The sequence below is a fragment of the Pieris napi genome, chromosome 22 (assembly GCF_905475465.1).
Source record: "Pieris napi chromosome 22, ilPieNapi1.2, whole genome shotgun sequence".
Lineage (NCBI taxonomy): Eukaryota > Metazoa > Arthropoda > Insecta > Lepidoptera > Pieridae > Pieris > Pieris napi.
Window position 1 is genome coordinate 3,374,958 of NC_062255.1, and position 20,266 is coordinate 3,395,223.

Sequence of the window (20,266 nt, forward strand, 5' to 3'; positions counted from 1 at the left end):
CGGGCGAGACTTGAAACCCGACACAAATCCAAATATTACTAAACAAATACTGATTCAAGAAATGTTTAAAGTTTTAAAGTATCGCTAGTTGGAACTTAAATTAAAAAGAGTACTAACGCCATCTTCTTACCACTATAATTACTATCAACGACAATCGCAACCGTAGAAAACATTTATTACAACCATAGAAATTTCGTTACAATGTAATATTTGACCTTGATAATAGATGGCAGTGTTATAGAAATTTAAATGGATTAAAATTGAAACAATATTTTCAGTCTACACTTGCAGATACTAATAAAAAATAAACCTTGCTTCGAGGACTAAATTATTATTATTATTACTTATCATATATACTTTTTGTATGCTTTAATAATTATGTATAGCGCTTGAAGTAAATTTTCAGTTATTCCGAAAACCTTTAGTACATTTCCGCAATTTTTCAGATTAAAACATAACTCAATATTTAAGTGAAATTGCAGATTAATCTTCTATTACTTTTAGAGATTAAACATAATATCAAAAGTTTTTTTAATATGCTAGAGTAGAAAATCTCAACAGCCCACTACAGCCGGGTGAGTATAAAGTTAAAACATTAATTGTTAAATTAAATATACAAATAAAATGTACATGAATGTAATGACGTCACATCATTCAAAGTTAGGTAAAGGGTCGAATACGGAGCTGCGCACTAGATGCCGCATCGCTGCGACACTTTGAACCTTCGGCTCTTCTAGTGCACTCGTATTTTACCGCGTTTATTTGGATCCTACTTCCCATAGACAATAAAGGAATATCAAGGTACGCTATATTTTAAATTATTTTATAGACATTTCAATTTTCACAGACAATAAATGCCTTTATTTCAAGCGACACATTTTCTCTTTTATTTTTAATTAATTAATTATCAAATATAAATAGATAGAAATAGAGATAGATCTGTGTATCTTGCCTTTACGCAAGAGGGCTCCATATCCACAGGCGACTAACATTTTACTACTAACATTTAGGTATAAATAAATACTACAACATTTGAAATGTAAATTAAGATTATGGAAAAGTAACGAGGCTTTATTTTTATTATTATTATTAAATTGCAAATAACTGTATTGGCCACTGTTACATAACAGCTGACGTAGATAGAGCAGCTGTTTAAGGTCAAAATTATTGCTAGGGTTGTCAACGGATTAGCTTGTATCCGCGGCCTTGTTAACAGATGTTTTAATAGATTTCATTGACATAGAGAATCTTTTTTATTTGCTTATAAATATTCTAGTAAAGTAAACTATACTAATAAAGTGTATATGAATATTCCAAGATTATTGCTATTTTACTATATTTTTACCATTGTAATGTTAAAAATTTATAAAATGGGATGTAAAAACGAGGTTCACATCAAAAGGATTTATAATACCTTACTTAAACATGAGTGAGCATTAGTTATTTTATATACCCTTTAATTGAATTCATATAAAATATTCCCCTGACTCAGAACCGTCTAATAATAGATCGTTCCTTTAAGAAACACAATTTATTTGGTTCAAATTATAAGCAACAGCAGAAACAGAAGTTTAATCAAAACCAACGCATGTTTCAGTTGCTGTCACTAGCCACACTTGTTGTAAGCTAAAACAAAACAATTGTTATTTTGAACCGACTTCGAATAGACTATCAATTTGACTTGATAACTATTTATAAGTATGATTAAACTTGTTTTGGCTTTCGTTAATTAATGTACGCTGTAATAGGTATGTTCCAAGTTTCATCAAAATCTGTTCAATAGTTTTAGAGACATCCACGCATTTCTTTGTATTTGAAGTCGCTTCAGGACTTTTTTATTTTTTAATGTAAAAATTAAATTATCTATTTTTAAAGCAAATAAGTGACAACCCTACGTGAGTTAGTGACCGCAACCGTTGCATCGACGTGTACGGTTTTAGTAAAAACTAAAAACACATTTTGAATAACAATTAACCTTTACATGCACTTGTAACCGTTTAAGTTAAAAATGACAGTTATTCCGTAACGTAACTTCGTCGCATTAAGCAATATTCTTGCAAAGACGCTATAAACATACAATTTTAAAGGCCGACAACACATTTGTTGAAAAAATGGGTGTCCATGGACACGGTAGCTTCCGTTTATGGCGGTAAAGCTATAGCACCTCTATAACAAATGCTGGGAACGTGCCAACAAGCTCTTGTAAAATTATCTTTTTTACAGTATGATAGTATTAAAATATTATTATTATATAAAGGCAATCAGTAATAACTCTTCCTTTCAAACAACCCAGAGGAAGGTTATTTTATAGTAGATCTCGAACTAGATTTCCTTAATTTTACACAAAATTTAATACATTTGTTAAATTAATTTTAGGCAATTAATTAATAAATACATACTCAAAGGTAAGTACTGTTTAGGTTTTATTTCACAATTGAAAATTTAGTAATTTATTTTCAAATTTAACAAGTCAGGTCCTTTTTATTAAAAAGTAATAACCTTAATTAACACAATACATCGATCAGAAATTATTAATATATCTGACATTTTTAATGTCGTTAATTTTTAAAGTATTTTAAAATAAAACAAGTGAAGAGCAAAAGGTTTCATTAAAAATAATAACTAGAATAACAATAAAATAATCAATTAGACAATTTTTAATATAAATAAGTCAGGTTTCATTAAAAAGTAATAACTATAAACAAATATAAAAATTATCGATCAGAAATTATTATTAAATGTGACATTTTTAATAACATTTATTTTTTAAAAGTTCATACATATATATATACACATACATATACATAGTACATACATACATATTATAGTAAAACAAGTCATCAAACATTTTTATAAAAAAAATAACTCCTAAGTCCTAACTAAAACAACATAAAATTTAATGAATCAGAAAATATTATCTGGCATTAATATCTTTTATTTAAAGTATATTTTTCTGGTCACGAATGTTTACAATATACGGCTGCGTCTTCTTCAATTGTTGAACGAACGTAGGTCGCGTTGGTAGTGTCGCATGAAACAAAATATTACAAACTTTTATCCTAACGAAAATTAAATATCAAATTGTGTGTTTAAACATCTTTTTATTATATCAGGTAAGTAAGTTGTAATAGCTCTTTCCCATTTAAGTATATAAAATACTTATGTTTCCGGATTCGTAATAAATTCTGTCATTTTTAATAAAATAAATCCTTCATTTGCAATGAAGGTACACAAACGGGATGAATAACAAAGAACAGCACAACCACTTCAAACCTGCATGTAATTTCGAATAAAATTAAAATCAATTAAATTAATTATAATGTCATATAATGTGTGACATTTTGTCTAAACTATATAACTTTGTTTAATTATTTAGAAAACCTTACAGTTTACACACAATAATTTTTAAATCAAAACGATAATTCAAATGTTTACAGACTTAAGAATAATATGGTAGAGAGGATACTTGTAGCGTGTGGGTGTGTATCTGAAACTTGTGTGTTAAAATCTGCTTAATTTAGTGACATTACATGTCTGATAGTGTTTTAATGATATCTTTTTTGAAAGATAAAGTCTAATAAAATTAGTTATGTCAGAAATAAACCAAATTAAATATAATAGAAAAGTAATAATATACTTTAAAGCAATAAATCATATACATCTGCTTGTGTAACATATATTTAAAATAGCACATATTAAAGCGTAGAATCTAGGCCAAACTAACACGTTCCTAAATTCATTTACCTATTTTTCGTAACAATTTTATAACATCTACAACGACACTGGCTGTTAACTAGGTCAAAGATAATCCGCCCGCGCATTGCTGTGTCGCCGACCTATATTTTAGTTTTCATTATAATTATTGACCTACTCGTTTATGGTAACCACAGCCCACATATTGGTATGGTCTTTTTAACTTTTACCTACAAGGGCCTTCAAAACCTAAACAAAGTCGCGTGGGTAGGTCGAAACCAGCTGATATTATGACCGCAGCCCTGCGATTCTGTAACTCACTTTTCGAACTCACACAGCGGTTTTCGCATCGGCGGTCGCTCTGAAATCAGTCGTGAAGCAGTCATTTTATGATTTGGCATTCTAATAAACAATAAACTACAAGCTCCCACCTTTTCAGAATAACATTTTAAAAACATCATTTTTAAAAATGGGACAATTTTGTGTCCCGAATATTATTATGCTCAATAAACGTTTGAAATGTTATTTTAGATTCAAAAATAACATTGGACGGTAACAACTCGGAATGTTTTTACAATTATATTATTAAGGAATCTTTAGAAGTGTTTATTACTTTGTGTGGATTGATAAACTTTGTCAGAAAATTTATTTATTTATTTATTTATTTATTTATTTAATAACAGCACAATGGCCAAACTTAGACTAAAAAACACAATAAACAATACAATAAAATACAATTAAGATTTACAACACAGGGTAGCATTACCCCCTTATCCCCTCCAGGTACACTCTGAAAGCACAGTATACCACCCCCATAAGCTTCCCAAACAGGTCGCTCTCCGGTAAAATAAAACGAAATACCTTGAACACCGTCAGGATAAAAGTGTATGTAAAATTTGTTATTTTATTCTTTATTTAAGATGAAAATTGCGTAACAATGTAATTTTCGTTATCTTTTAAATACAATATTAATGTTATGAATGTGCGTTTATTAGATTAGATGTTAAACATGCTTTGTGTCAGGGCTCATTGCGAGGTTATTGTAATAATATTAATAAATGCCCTAAAATAATTGCCCAATACATTAAATCTCTCACTGAAACGGCCATTACAAGTTCAAAATTAAGTTGTACAACAAACCAGAGAGAATCCTTACAAAAGTAAGGTCAAACGTCTAAACTTTTTTAAGCCCAAAACAAACAATATGTATTTTAAAACATGGCAATTAGTAAAATATTTGTAGGTAGCAAGCAATAAGGCCGTACTCATTCTTAGGTATAAAACTAAATGAATCTATAAAATACAATTGATTTTATAAATCAACTTGACGTTTCAGGCTAGTTGTTCTCCCAGCGATGCTTTGAGATTTTTGAAGTTATACTTCTTTTGGCGCGTTAGTGAAAAATTATGAGAGTAAATTTTTACGATGCGCACGCACACTGTCTCACAAAAAACTGACACCCTGAAGTTAGCTATAGTCAACATTTTAGTTTTTTTGAAGTTATACTTCTTTTGGCGCGTTAGTGAAAAATTATGAGAGTAAATTTTTACGATGCGCACGCACACTGTCTCACAAAAAACTGACACCCTGAAGTTAGCTATAGTCAACATTTTAGTTTTTTTGAAGTTATACTTCTTTTGGCGCTTAGGGAAAAATGATGAGAGTAAATTTTTTCTATTGTTAGTGTCGTTTTTTCTACAAACGTAGAATAAGGCGAAAGATAACATTTTTGAAAAGATTTTCTTTGAAAAGATCTTGTTACGCCAAAGAAGTTTAACTTCACATGTTTTATTTAAATTCTACTGTAATCTAGCCTATTAAAGATAATAAACAATTAGAGTGTAATACTTATGTTTTTTACTTATTTTACCACGCAAGTGTATTTAAATAACTGTCTTATAAACCTAGCACAAATTTTTAGTGTTCACCAGCACTTAATCATTTTAGTTCTATTAGTTACACTTTGCTAAAACTACACTAGCTTACGGTTCGTGAACAATGTTTTAACGTTTAAGTTCGGAAGACATAAAAGGCGGTTAATAGTACAGATGTTTTAAACTGTTTAAGAGACATCACAGGAGGCTCACCTGATGTTTAAGTGATACCGCCGCCCATGGACACTCTCAATGCCAGAGGGCTCGCGAGTGCGTTGCCGGCCATTTAAGAATTTGTACGCTCTTTTCTTGAAGGACCCTAAGTCGAGTTTAATTTATTCTGGTTATATTTAATTTAGACAGGACATACTGAGTATCCGTTGTGCATCGAAATCAGCACCGTTATCTGTTATTCGAAACAATGGCTTGTAACACAATGTTTTATTTTAAATAGGTCGTACTTGGTTACAACTATTCCCAGGTATTATGTTACCCATTATAAAGGCGTCACTTATCTCACACATGTTGTAATATACAGTTTCCAAACAAATGTTTGGTAATAGGAATGTATACACATAGTAAATTTGTGAAAGCTGATGATGTTTTAACACAAGTTTAACGTCGTATGTGTGTTAAAAGTTGTTTTAGACTATCCCTTTGTAGTCTACAAAGGTTAAAGGTATTAAACATTTATAAAACTAAGAAAGTTTCTAGATAGAGATCTTGACTTTTTTAAATATAATGAACACTATTCTTATAGTTAGCCAAGGCTTTTCGACCCTAACTATTTACGTTTTATAATAATGTATTAGATGTTCTGTACAAAAATTTCAATGGAAGATTTATTCGACGTGTTTTTGTCACAATGGCGACTTTATCAAAATGATTGAACAAAGTCGGCCACGGCCAACGTGTATCGTAACATTGATAGTCTATTGGCTATGATCCAAACATAATGGACATATTCAACGATTTGATTGATCGTTACATCAAACCGGTAAATTGATGCTGTGTTCTCAAAATATTTCTATTACGATATCATAAATAAACGTATTTGATTAGTATTTGTCTCTACGTGCTTGTACAATACAACTAACTTAAATAGCAACCTCGCCATCTCGAGCGCTTTTGTCACTTTCCGCCGCGCACCACCTATTTGTGGAACCAGCTACCAGTAGAGGTATTTTCAAACCAATACGACTAACGGGCCTTCAAGAAAAAAGCGTCTGAAAGGTCGGCAACACATCCAGCGTTGCAGGTGTCCGGCGTCGGCGGTTATCACTTTATACAAAGTGACCCGCCTGCTCGCTTGCCTCTATTCCTATAAAAAAAATAGCAAGGACAAGGAAAACAATTTGTTTAGGAACGCTCAATAATTTAAAATATGTTGCGAATTTTTTTTTACAACTGATATAATAATGCTAGTAATTTTTTAAGAATTATTTCGCATTAACTGTCATCATCATCATCTAGCTGTAGTACCTAATAGCCCAGTCATTTTAGGGGTTTCACCTCGGAATGAAAGATACCTAATAGCTACAAATTGGTATAGACCTTTGTTTTGTCGTTCTAAATGTTGTCTCAAAAGTCACAAATGATACCGTGTCCGCAGTGGCGGATTTACCAGCAGGCTGAGTAGGCTGGAGCCTAGGGCGGCAAATTTTAAGGGGCGGCAAATTTAATTCATACATTTTTTATTTCAGTTTACAAATTTAAAAAAAAAATATTATACACACATAATACGAATTTCGAAAATTGGAGAGAAATTAAAATATTTAACAAAAATCTAAATATTCTCATATGCAGTGCTAATTAATAAATATTTCAACATCTCTGCATGAACAATTCCTAAAGGCTTTACTAATTATACATTAATAATTGTGAACTTTTAGAATATCGCGATTCGATATAGTAATCGAAATTTAGTAATTTTTACATATATTCTTCACTGATAACCGCTATAATTTTTTTTCCGTGTACCTAATAATTATGAGATCTGCTAATCAAGGATCTAACACGGTGCATAGTTCTGAATAATAATAACTATATGGGAAAAGTTGATGTAACGAGGATGATGGAGCACAAATTATAAAGTTGGAATTTTATTGATAGAAAATTCATATGATTGTGGACTAAGATATCAAAATTTAGAGGCGGCAAAAATTGAATAGCCTACGGGCGGCAAATCTATAAATCCGCCACTGCGTGTCCGCGTCTTAAGATATTGAAGGCCAAAGGTCATAAAAATGGGTTTTTCGTGAATATCTCGCTTTCTATTGCTTAAATGATATTTGTACTTATTATAAAAGTTGTAGAGTATAAAATTCTCTACAATTTTTGTATCATGTTTTTTTTAATACGATCAACCGTTTTTGAGGTAGAGCGCGAAGAGTGCGCAGCGCACAGTCATATATGGTCCTATGCAAGGTCAAGCGTGAGTTACGGTTATCAGTACGTTATATCAAGTCTATTATTTATTAAATTATTATAATTATTAAACAATGGCCATTATTTATGTACTAATTTTTAATTGTTGATATTTTATTAAAATCAGTAACTTAATTATTTATATTTAACTATTCAACTATAGTATATTATTAATTCTGGAATATATATTTTCAGTTAAAAAGACAATAAGGGGATAAACTCAAACTCAAAATATCTTTATTCAAGTGGGTAACCAAGTAGGTACACTTTTGAATCGTCAAGTTAAATTAATCGTAAATTTACATTTACTACCAGTTCGCAAGTCAAGGGCGTAGAGTGGGTAAGAAGAACTGGCAAGAAACTTTCCGCCACTCTTTTTAATCGCCAAGTATTGTCATACAAATTGTTTGAACTGGAGCAATTCAATCCCAAGGATTAGGATCATTTAAGTAGTCCTCAAATTTATAAAAAGCTTTGTTGATTAATTTTCGTTTAACGAGGGCTTTGAATTTATTTAGTGATAATTCTCTAATTTCGCTTGGGAGTTTGTTGTAAAAACGAATACAATTTCCATATAAGGAGTGGTTTATCTTTTGGAGCCTGGTTGGTCGTACACTCAAATTAGTTCTATTTCGCGTATTATACTGGTGAAAGTCACCATTTGTTTTAAAATCGTTTATATTTTTTTGGACATACAACAAGGCTTCAAGAATATATTGACCAGATAGTGTCATAATATTTAATTCCTTAAACCTATTCCGCATTATGCATATCTTTATTTATCATTAAATATGCCATACTATACATTTGTTGAAATGTCAGTTTACATATCATAAGAATTTTTATTGGTTTTAATTATAATAAAATTGTAAATAGAAGCTAGTTATTTTCATCTTCTTCGTCGTCTTCTTCTTGTTGTCGCTCGAAAACGTTCAATTCATTGTCATCATCCTCATTATCGGTCATATTCATCCCCAAACCCTCCAGAATTTCAGGATCGTATGCGTTTTCTTCATCGGGATTACTTGGATATTGTGCAGCGTTCAGGCAAGCTTGTCCATTGCACTGGCCACAAGCTAAAGAACATAGTAGCCCTGATTTTCGGCATCCACAGCGGGAACCACAACCATTTTTGCAATTGCAAAATATTATATTTAGTAGTTCGGTTGGTGCTGGAGGTAATAACGTTCTTATGGGCTCCAGGATTCCATTTTCAAGCATCCAGCCCCATTCTTGAGGTTCTAAGTCATTCCCTAACCACGTTTGAATCTGGTAGTAGACGCGATTTATATGTTGATGAGCTGCTACACTTGTTGGTGGAAGTGTTGACAATTGTACAGGTTTATTTAGTTTCGTTAATTTAATGAATTGCGTGTAGCGAAAATTATCAATGTTGTCCTCAGATTTTGGAGCATTATATAATGCCAACAAGATGCGCACTCCATTTTCAAATAATGTTTGTACCGGGCAGTTTTCTTGTTGAAATACTTCCACCAGTTTATCCAAATTGGGAATTTTCTCCAATGCTTTAGTAACAGTTTTTTTTCCTTTTTTAAATAGCGCAGAAGTAGTGTCACAGCCACTAAATGCGTGTAAAAACAGAATGTGTTTTTTAGTACGCGGATATTGATCAAAACTTTTGGAAGAGTATATTTGCGTCTTAACATTACCTTTCCCAACTTTTTTAAAGAAAATTTCCTGTTGATGTGATTGAGTACGCCCAATTAGAATAACGAGCAAATCAATATCTTCTCCTATGATGACGGCAGTCTTTTGATGTTCTGATAATGCAATAGCTGTCTCGATGATGAGAACATCAGCATCATCTCTGGCTTGTTTTGTTGTGATATCAATAGTTTTTAATTTTTCGACAAGCATGTAGATAAATTTTGTTTTATTAGACCGATTTGATAAAAATTTCTCTTGGCTGATTGGCACAATCATTGTTTCGTCAAAACAAACTTCATACGATTTAGAAAGTGCAGCAGTTCTTCTTTGTTGTTCCATTGCTTTAATATTTTTACTATTGTCCGAATATCCGTCAAATACAACAACAATTTCTGAATAATAGACTTGATATTATAACGTACTGATAACCGTAACTCACGCTTGACCTTGCATAGGACCATATATGACTGTGCGCTGCGCACTCTTCGCGCTCTACCTCAAAAACGGTTGACCGTATTAAAAAAAACATGATACAAAAATTGTAGAGAATTTTATACTCTACAACTTTTATAATAAGTACAAATATCATTTAAGCAATAGAAAGCGAGATATTCACGAAAAACCCATTTTTATGACCTTTGGCCTTCAATATCTTAAGACGCGGACACGGTATCATTTGTGACTTTTGAGACAACATTTAGAACGACAAAACAAAGGTCTATACCAATTTGTAGCTTATTATCTTTCATTCCGAGGTTGACCCCTTTTTTTACCTAATATGACTGGGCTATAAATGATGTCCTGTTTTTAGTAAAATGGTCACTAAACATTACACGGGCACAAATAGAAGAATTTATAAATCTTTGATCTCATGTGTCAGTGGCGTACGTACCAATTATCATTATGTTGCGATTTGAAGTATTAATATCATATAAACAAAAACAACTTCGCAAATAATTTATTTTAGAACAAATTTCATTACTCTAATGAATAATAAAAGATGTATTTAACATGATGTCGCGGAATTCTTAGAAGTTTTAATTTAAAGTAATTGCGATATTAAAATGATTTTTAAGTGCATACATTTGTCTAAAAAAATATTATTTATGCGTTTTTATTCTTGCGTGATTTTTTTATTATTTTTTTTTATCGCTCTGGCACGGTTTGTCCATTAGCCAGCATCAAGTATAAGATTTTTTATAATTCGTGCTTGCCTTAGAACTACGACCGTGTCCTCCATGTACGGTTTAGGCACTCGCCCGCTACCGCACAACCCTCCCAAAGGCCGAGAACAAATTTAAATTGAATTAAAACTTGCCCTCGAACCAGGAATCGAACCCGGTACCCCTCACCTAGCTGCCACTTAATAAGAACGCTAGGCTATGAGGCCCCCTGCGTGATGTTACGTAGTAATTTCTCGATAAAGGGCCTTTCCGGCATATTTTTTTTAATTGGAACGTTGGATAACTAACCTCTTCAGATTTATAACATAAGTGTGACGTTTAAAAATACTTTTGTTATTGTTTCAGAATGACTTCACCGGCGATAAGTAAATCACCCGAAAAGCAAAAGTCAGAGAGCAAGTCTCCATCACATGCTTCCATCAACACGCAACAAGCAAATACATCCTCAGAGCCGCCTCGGACCGATCCTTTTAGTTGCTTACGAATTTTCAAACTTGCAGGACTAATGATGAAACAAGGATGTTAATGTGTACCTAGCAAATGTAGCATGTTCAAGATAGCTTATTTTTTTAAGTCATATCTGCCGCGAAGTGAGAAATCAAATTAAAAAATATCATTCTTAGTATACTTACTTCTTAGATAGATTTGAGAGATATTGGGAGTGAAGATATTTTTCTAATTTATTTCATTATAAAAGCTAGTAATAGTAATCTTTCTATTCATACCGGATGTAGTCCTATATGTATATTGGTAATTGTTAAATATTGTACTGCCATCAGGACCATTCACATTAGACAGTCAATAACGGTTTCCTCGCCATCAATATTCGGCTATTTTTTGTTTGGAAAATTTATAAGTGTACAAGCACATTTCACCAGAATATTTCGGGTTATATGATGCTCTCAGGTAATTTTGAAAAACAATATTTAAAGTGAAATCATGTTTGGAGTTTTAAAGAAAATGTTTTAGAAGCGATGAGCAAGTTATAGTCATCTTGTAGTTTCTATCTTAAAATGAATCTATGTATGTTTGTTCTAGCATGATTGTTAAAATGTTTATGTTTAATAAACTTTATTAATATAAGACTTGGATGTTTTACTTTTACAATTTTAAGCCTAAAGCTAAGGAAATGAAATAAAAACACGCTATTATGTATTATTTTTTTAATAGTATTGGTAGGTAGGAGGTAAATAACACGCAGGAGTTCTGGGTTTTTGGATAATGGGAAGTAAAGATACAATACTATTTCAATATGTACAAAATATACAATTACTTCTAAACTCTAGCATTTTAAAGTTACAGTAGAAATATGATCACAATATTTTTATTTCCTTACATTTCGACATTAAGAGCTAAGCGGGTGGAACGAAGGGCGCGGCTGTAAGTCCTCGCGTTCACTTGCTTTCACTTGAGATCAAATGTGTTACATTTACACTAACCCTCACTCGCACTCTCGCGTCGCGCCCTCGCCCCGCCCCCCTCTAACCTAATCCAAATAAAACAAAACTATATTATACTTCTCACGTAACTACTCTTAAAACTATTAAGTCTGCGTTAAATTACTAGTTAACATCGTCGAAAATTATAACCGCTACGAACAATGGTGGTTTTCAAATATGGAAAATCTTCTGAAGAACATTACATTTTAGTAATTGACAATAATTTTGCATAGCAAATAATTTCGGATGCAATTATTCATCGGGCAAGGAGATATTTTTACATTACGATAAACATCATTATAGTACAGCTGTAAGTGTCGCCAAAAATAATCACATCACAGTAAACAACTAAAATAATAGTAAATACCGATTTTAATTTGAATAAATATTTCTTTTTATAATTCTCGTGTCGCTTAATTTATAAGTTCCTTACTATCGAGTCTAAATATTGTATTGCTATATTTCAAGTTTTATTTACATCGAGTTCCTTCATAAGGAGACAAATAATAAGTGTATTCGGGCATCCGTTTATAGATTAAATTATATTTTTAAAATTAATGGACGAAGTGACGAGTTCGTTAGTGTTCTTAGCTAATCGAGAACCGTTTGCGACGGAGAACAAACCATACACCATACACATTTACATATACTAATCGATGAATATACATACGTGGCTGCGCTGTATATCGTTTATATATTATAAAATTACATAAAATATTTTGTACTTTAGTTTTACACGCGACGTGACGGGGTCGCAATTTTTCTAACTATGCGATATTCCGACCGGAGCCGACTAACCGAGGCACTCGTCGCTCGGGGTCCCGAAGGAATATGCAGACGATGCGTTACGAGAAGTACAATATTGTTTTATTTGGAACTGGGATTTCCAACGTTCAGTAAGAGAGCCTTTAAGGGACCACGTTCGGGAAGACAACATCGGGAGCAATGTAAAGAAATCTATTGTTTCAGTGGTATACATGAATTCTTATATGCAAAGTGTCGGATATGAGCAGACACAAAAAGAAAACCGATATTTATACTACTTTTAGGTTTAAATTAAATTAAAAAAGTATTTGTAAAGGCGGTAAAAAAACTAACAAAAATTATGGCTAACTATTAATAGAAAATGATATAACCTTATCTAAAAAAAATATTCAGAAAAAAAAATAAAATAAAACGTAATCCTAAAAGCTCTCTCATACGATCCCGCAAAGCAACAGCGGTAAATGAGGTGAAACATCGCGAGCGTCACGGTAGCAAAACCTAATTAAATTCTCACGACAAGACAACGGGCGCGTGCTCGTAAATTTACGTATACGTACATCTCGGTGTACGCGTACACCCGCCCGATATGTTGTCTCACTTGCGTACTGTACGTTGGCGCGAGGCGGTTAACGTGGAATGAATTAATCCGAAGGATAACGGCGTGTCACATCCTTCGATGACTTCGAAATAATAGACAGTAGTAACGAAGGAGTAAACTTTTTTGACATTTGTCAATATTACTCCTCGGTTAATAGGTGTCTAGAATTTGAATCGTCCCTATACACTATCGTTATCGGCACACTTTCAATATTTGGATCGGATATTTCGTTTTAATCGTATGAATGTTATCCTGAAAAGGTTAACATTCATAGGATAGGCAAAACTAATGAAGACGAACATTAAAATAAATAATAAACTATAAAAGAATATGAAAACCCGGTGCGAATGTGTAAAGAAAATATCACTACAAGTCTATATTACCGTTAAACTACAACGCGTGCGCCGCTGTCGTTAATCTACTGCTCGGCTCTATACCTAACTAACCCTACGTTAAAAGTCAGAATCACAGTTTATTTTCCACGTGTTTTATATTTTTAAATTACTTTAAATTAGCCATTTCAAACTTCACTCGAGTCGATTTTGTTATCAATGAATTCCATTCGGTTACTGCTATGACCTTAGTGAATCGAGATTTAGTACGGATAGATCGGTATTTACATGTTTAAATTAGTTTACGCCTACGCTTAAAACAAAATAACAATTTACACTAACAATAAAAATGCTCGATCGCCACTCATCTCCAGCGGAACCCAAATATTTACGAACTTGACTTTGCTTAATATTAGTTTTAATAATAAACTCCGAATAAGGCCGAGCGCGGTCGACCACAACAAAATATTACAAAATGACGTCTTATCTTACACTTAAATACGCTTAACTCTAGGTGAGACTTTACACTTCACTTGCGGATCCGCTAGTCTATGGCTCAACACTCGACCGATAACTAAACTTTAAAATGAGTTCACAACCTGGATATTATTTACAAGATAATGAATTAAACTGTCACTAGGTCGCGTCGGTTGTTCGAGGGGCCTCTGTCACTGTTATGGCGATGGCGATGACGATCACTCATAGTCACTTTGATGTCTCCGTATCTCCGTTCTCGGCGGGGCCGACGGGGGCCCGTCCGGTGTTCGGGCGGGGGTCAATCCTCAGTAGAATTCGTCTGATCCGAGAGTCGTGTTCATCCGATGGCCGTAGCGATGACGATGAGCAGATGCGCTATGTTGGCCACGCGGTGCATTAGGTCCGGTGCGATTCGGTTCAGGTTCTCGTTGGCGAACTCGCACGAAGGGAATATGTGTACGGTATACATGGACTGGAAAAGACAATAAATACTATTAGATTACAGTCGTTTGGAACGCCATAAGATTATGAAAGAAATGTTACAAAATCATAAACAAAGATTATTCAGAAATGTGATTAGTAAAATAAACACTCAATTTCCTTTGGCACTCACTCAAATATCAGTTATATTATTATCAACTACCTGGTTCCCACAGTTTTAGCGGCATTAATATTGAATACATGATGTGTTACAACTTATAGATTTTGGACAACTATTAAAAAAAATTAATGATATTGAAAAAATATTTTTCAATTAAAACGACTAGTTAGTAATTATAGAATACTTGATAAATAAACATAAAATTTATTGTGCGTTATTAGGAACGCTGTGAGTACTGTACTAACGATATATGTACTGAATATCGATTTGTTTGTACTAAAATATATATTACCTGTTGGTGCCGCGGCGAGGGTGCGACGTTGACAATGCCAGCGGCTTGTTTCCTCTGCAGGTAGGTGATGAAGCCCGCAGACAAGTTGGTCGACTGCTGGAGCACGTCCATGTGATCGCGACCACACGGCAGAGCCAGCAGCATGCAGTGCTCGTTCTCCATCTGCATAGACCACATTAATAAACGGATTGCCAACCAGATAATATAAAAGATTAACATAAAATGTCTATAGTATTTTTATTAACATAACTTTTACACATTTAAAGAAAACACTTTTTTACCGGATTGAAGTTATGTATTATTATAAACTTATATTAATTATAATTATTATAATTATTTTCCATATTTAAGCGAAGCAAAGACATTGAAATCAAAAATCACCCCAATTCCAATAGAGAAGACGGCCTAAAATTGTCAAACAACAATCCGCGAAAATAGAGGACATCGTGAGCCATTTCTGCCAAAACCCCTCCATCTTTTAGTCGATACCAACTCCGGGGAAATAAATACAGATAATACAACTTTTTCTACAGCTGTGATGCTTTTTGACATTCAACACTTTTTGTATCAGTCACCGTCACCACGCACGCTGTAAAAGCACGCGAAACGTCGGATTTTTTTTAAATATGTAAAATAATTATAAGTTTATAATAATGTATTATTATGGTAATCTGCATGTCTTATCTGAACGTTTTCCATAAAATGTCTATTTCTCAAAATTAATAAAAAAATTAACATAATGTACTAAATAAGCAATTAAATGTAATCTTTATTACCTTCATCTTCCGATGCACTTGATCCAACTGGGCAGGCTCGAGACGCATCCTCTGCGCGATACGCAGAAGCGACGTTGCCGCGCCGTCTGCGCTGCGAGATAATGCATCCGCGGCCACGCCCGCACTTCCACCCACGAAGTGCATCTGGACGGCGGCCGAGTCGTTCTTCAGGGCGAGGAGGCCTTGCCACATCACGGGGTAGCGCTGGAGATAAATCATTATTTAAGATTCAATTTTAATTTGATTTTGCCGCTCACATAATATCTTTTGACAATATCAGATGACAGGTGTTGTTGAAGCTTGACATTTCGTTTGACATACATTATTTATTAAGGAACTTATGCTCTGATTTTTAATTCTGTAGAATTATGACAGATATCATTTTTTGACATGTCAGTGATGGCAAACCTTTTTGGCCGGCCACATTTTTCAATTTCAATACGAGTCTGAACATCTGAGTTTAAACATACATTTAATGTTAGTTAATGTAACCATTGCGGTGCTCCACATTAAAAGTGGTTTAACGCCGAGTGGTAATTACGTTCCTTTTCATAACAATAAAAAACGCACAAGTAAATATAACATTTTCAAATATAACATTTTCAAATATAACAATAATTCTTTTATAATTTGCATTTTTAATTTTTATGCTTGTTTGTATTTAACACTGTTTTTTGTATCTACTTGATTTCGCTGATCGTGTCCACATGTTATAGGGACGGCACCGCTTTTGATATTTATGTATGTATGTCAATGTATATCATTTGTTTGTCCTAATTTTGTGGTCAAAAAAAAAACATTTTTTTTAAGGTTTACTAAACCTAAAATTAGTAGGAAGTGATGCCAGCTCAAGAACAAAATAAAGTAATTTAAGTTAATTCCATATATTGTTCGTGATATTGAAATATTTGTTATTATTTTTGTATGAGGTCACTTGAGTAAAAATATTTAAATTTACGTTTTTGTAGGTAAAACAAAAAAAATACGTAGCATTTTTTTTTATTGCCCTCAAATAAGTTAAATTTGTCATTTTTTCGGTGGAGAACTTTTTTAGTAGCATCACTAATGAAATGTCAGAATTCTACGGGATCAGAGTATAGGTGATTTATTTCATTTTTTTCAAAATAGTTCAACTATTAAGTTCACTAGCTTCGATGAGCTTCATAAAAAAAATATTTTAATAAATTAAGTATTAATTCAGTTAATCCCGCGAGCGATCCCCGCTTTTAACTCGATTATAATGAATGAAACTATAAAGTACTCACCCTCAGTAGCATCTGCAGGGAGTCGGCCTCCCTGGGCACCTGGCTGGCATGGGGCGGGCCGGGGGCCGCGAGAGGTGGCAGGGCACTCGGGGGTCGACCGCTGCCGTGCGCCGGCGGAGGGGAGCGCCCGCAGCGGACTGCGTATACTGCACACATAAGACTTATTGTAACACGCAACTACTATTCTTCTTCAATCTACACCTTGCGTTAATTAAATTGTGTTAAACGTATTAAATTTCAATTCTATTCAAATTAATTATACTTGGGTCCACTAAGAACAAAAATCAAATTAACTCCATTACATCAAAGAGCCTAGTTACATTATTTTTCGGATTTGAATTTAAAGCAACAGCACCATGTGTGTTGTTTATAGATTTTAATTGAATATAGCTATTGATAGCTTAAATTTTATAGACAAATTTAAAATGCATCACTACATAGTATAAAACAAAGTCGCTTTCTCTGTCGCAACGCAACGAATTTTGATGCATTTTTTTTAAATAAATAGAGTGATTGAAGAGGAGGGTATATGTATAATAGAATCCATTAAATAGTGGAGGTTTCTAATGTGATGTCGTCAATAATTAATTTTTTTCCGCTTACATTGCGAACCCTACGAGATTTATCAAAATAATGTAAAGTAAGTATTGTACATATTGAAAAGGTCTACAGAAAACTCCGCGATGGTATTTGTCTATGTCACATGGATATCCCACAATAAAAAAATAAATTTTTTTTGGAAAACGTTTATAGTTTTTCTGTAGTGTATTTAGTATCAGCATTGCATCCGTGCGAAGCAGGGAGGGTCGCTAGTTTTTAATAAAACAACCCAAAAATACATACGTATATGTCGGTCAGCAGGTGACGGCGAGTGAGCCGGTCTCGGAACTCTAGCCGAAGGAGGCCGCCGAAGCTCCAAAGGTGGAGTTGGGGCTTCGCTGCCTTCTGCTTCCAGACCACCTCCGCATCTAAACATTGGTAAAGAAGTTGTATTAGTTACCTTAACCTGTGTTGAGTTGATGCCAATATGTGACCACAACTAAAGCAAGATTCCATAAAATAAATTAATTTATCGTTATAATATTTAAATATATCAAAACAAACATAATATAAATATACAAAATAAAAATAACCTACACTAATATTATCAGAGAAAAAGGATTAATACAGTTACTTTACAAGAGTAACCTCATTGCTAATCTTTATGCTGCGATCAGAGCAGATTTGGCCACTTTTGACAATTTTTTTTATTAATGGCAAATATTTTCTTTTAATGATAATTTCATATTTTTTATATAGACTGAAAAGTCAAAAGAACTTTAAGTTTAAAAAAAGAAGAAACTATGTTATTTTAACATTTTTAACTTTATAACTATTTGATATATGAAGTGTAATATCGTTATCTTATTACTATTTAAATAATATGTACCTTGGGAAGGGCGATGCGCTAGCCCGCATATCTTGTTGAGTCGCGCGGAAATGTTGCTGATACATTTGATAGTGATGTTGAGAGAAATGGGGATACATTCCGTCGCCCTGAAAATAAAATTCCTCAATTTAATATCACATACGCCCAATTTCTTGTCTATAGTCCGCGCCACTACTCATTGCCGAACCCTGGAACTAAATTTGTCGTTACAGTGAAATATTATTATTCGTTTTAAGGTAAAACATTAGAAGCAAATCTTGGAGACTAGTTCGCGAATTTCATATTAATTTATGTTACGTTGGGGTAAAATAGCCTTGCACCTAGCACTAACAACATATTACTACGCCGCGCTACTCACTAGCGCCGCGTCTATCGGCAATCAGTGGTGGCGCGGACTCTAATCAATATTTATTTTATTAAATGTCAAATCAATTTGAGTTGTGCAATTTGTTGTTTGGGTTAATTCCGTAACTTAATATTGAATAGATTGAAATATTTTATAAAGAAAAAACGATTGTATGTTAGTAATAAACACAGAAACAATTTTTTTGCTCAACATTTAAAAAAAAGGGCTGGCTCCCTAAGAGACCGGGACGGCCAAGTTAAGTTCTAGAACCGTTTAGTTGACAATTTAGGACTGAAATTTGACAGAATCTTAATTTTTAATTAAATAAAGTATACCGATGTTATAGGAGATGTCTGTTGATGAGCTGGTGGAGGACTTCGAACAAAATCCGCAGACTATCCAAGTGAGCATGAAATGTAGGAATATTTTAAATAACAATATACCAAGTAAATAAGTTTAAAACGGTTGAATTCTGTTAATAACTTACCACGTTTACTTGTCCTTGAGGGCTGATTGCTGGCACACTGGTGATTGTTACTCGAGAACCTGAAAATAATAAAAAGTGATTTAAAAATACAAATATCGTATACTTTAATTCTTACCACTTTCATTTAATACAATAAGTAGTACCATTTATCCTTATTTTTCAGCATACAATCAATTTGTAAAATGAGACGAGAAAAGTACCTAAAGTTTTAAAAAAATATATTGTATAATGGGTGAAACTGTCCCTCTAAGGTATGGGTCCCAACAGCTGGCGGAATCAACTTAAAGCTAAGCTGGGCAAACAAAGAAAAATCTTCCTATCTAAGAAATGATTCAAGTAATCACTCTGAACTCACCAGGATGATGATGATGAGGTCCGACGATAGCGACTTGCTTGGTAGTGGGTGGAGGTGGGTGATGCGCTCCTCTAGGTAGACTAGCCGGGCCAGCGTAGGCGCCTCGGAAGCCACGTGCTGCCGCCACCGCACCAGCTGCGGCCGCTCCCGCTACACCAGCACCTTCCATACCCTCGCCGCCGCTTCTAGGGATATAACTTTATTACATAATTGAACCTGTTTAAATACCATGTGGTAAAAAAAAGGTATGAAAAGAA

General features: G+C 33.4%; 1 protein-coding gene and 1 long non-coding RNA gene across 8 annotated transcripts in view; one reads left to right on the forward strand and one right to left on the reverse strand.

The window, feature by feature from the left end:
* Positions 1–532: 532 nt before the first annotated feature.
* Positions 533–11,932, forward strand: LOC125060961. Its single transcript, XR_007118949.1, has 2 exons — positions 533–801; positions 11,193–11,932. It is a non-coding gene; the product is annotated as an uncharacterized LOC125060961 (long non-coding RNA).
* Positions 11,933–11,995: 63 nt separating this feature from the next.
* The window catches only part of LOC125060777 (protein split ends-like), a 73,268-nt gene continuing 64,997 nt past the window's right edge, over positions 11,996–20,266 (reverse strand). For 3 of the 7 annotated variants that reach the window (XM_047665838.1, XM_047665835.1, XM_047665833.1), the window contains 9 exons: positions 20,010–20,194; positions 19,655–19,713; positions 19,503–19,562; positions 18,822–18,928; positions 18,236–18,360; positions 17,393–17,538; positions 16,128–16,331; positions 15,352–15,513; positions 11,996–14,930 (listed from right to left, as the gene is read on the reverse strand). In XM_047665838.1, the coding sequence (XP_047521794.1) occupies positions 14,796–14,930; positions 15,352–15,513; positions 16,128–16,331; positions 17,393–17,538; positions 18,236–18,360; positions 18,822–18,928; positions 19,503–19,562; positions 19,655–19,713; positions 20,010–20,194 (1,183 nt within the window). In that variant the 3' untranslated portion in view covers positions 11,996–14,795. The remainder of the gene's footprint in view (positions 14,931–15,351; positions 15,514–16,127; positions 16,332–17,392; positions 17,539–18,235; positions 18,361–18,821; positions 18,929–19,502; positions 19,563–19,654; positions 19,714–20,009; positions 20,195–20,266) is intronic. The other 4 variants (XM_047665839.1, XM_047665837.1, XM_047665834.1 and 1 more) reach the window with 3 other exon arrangements.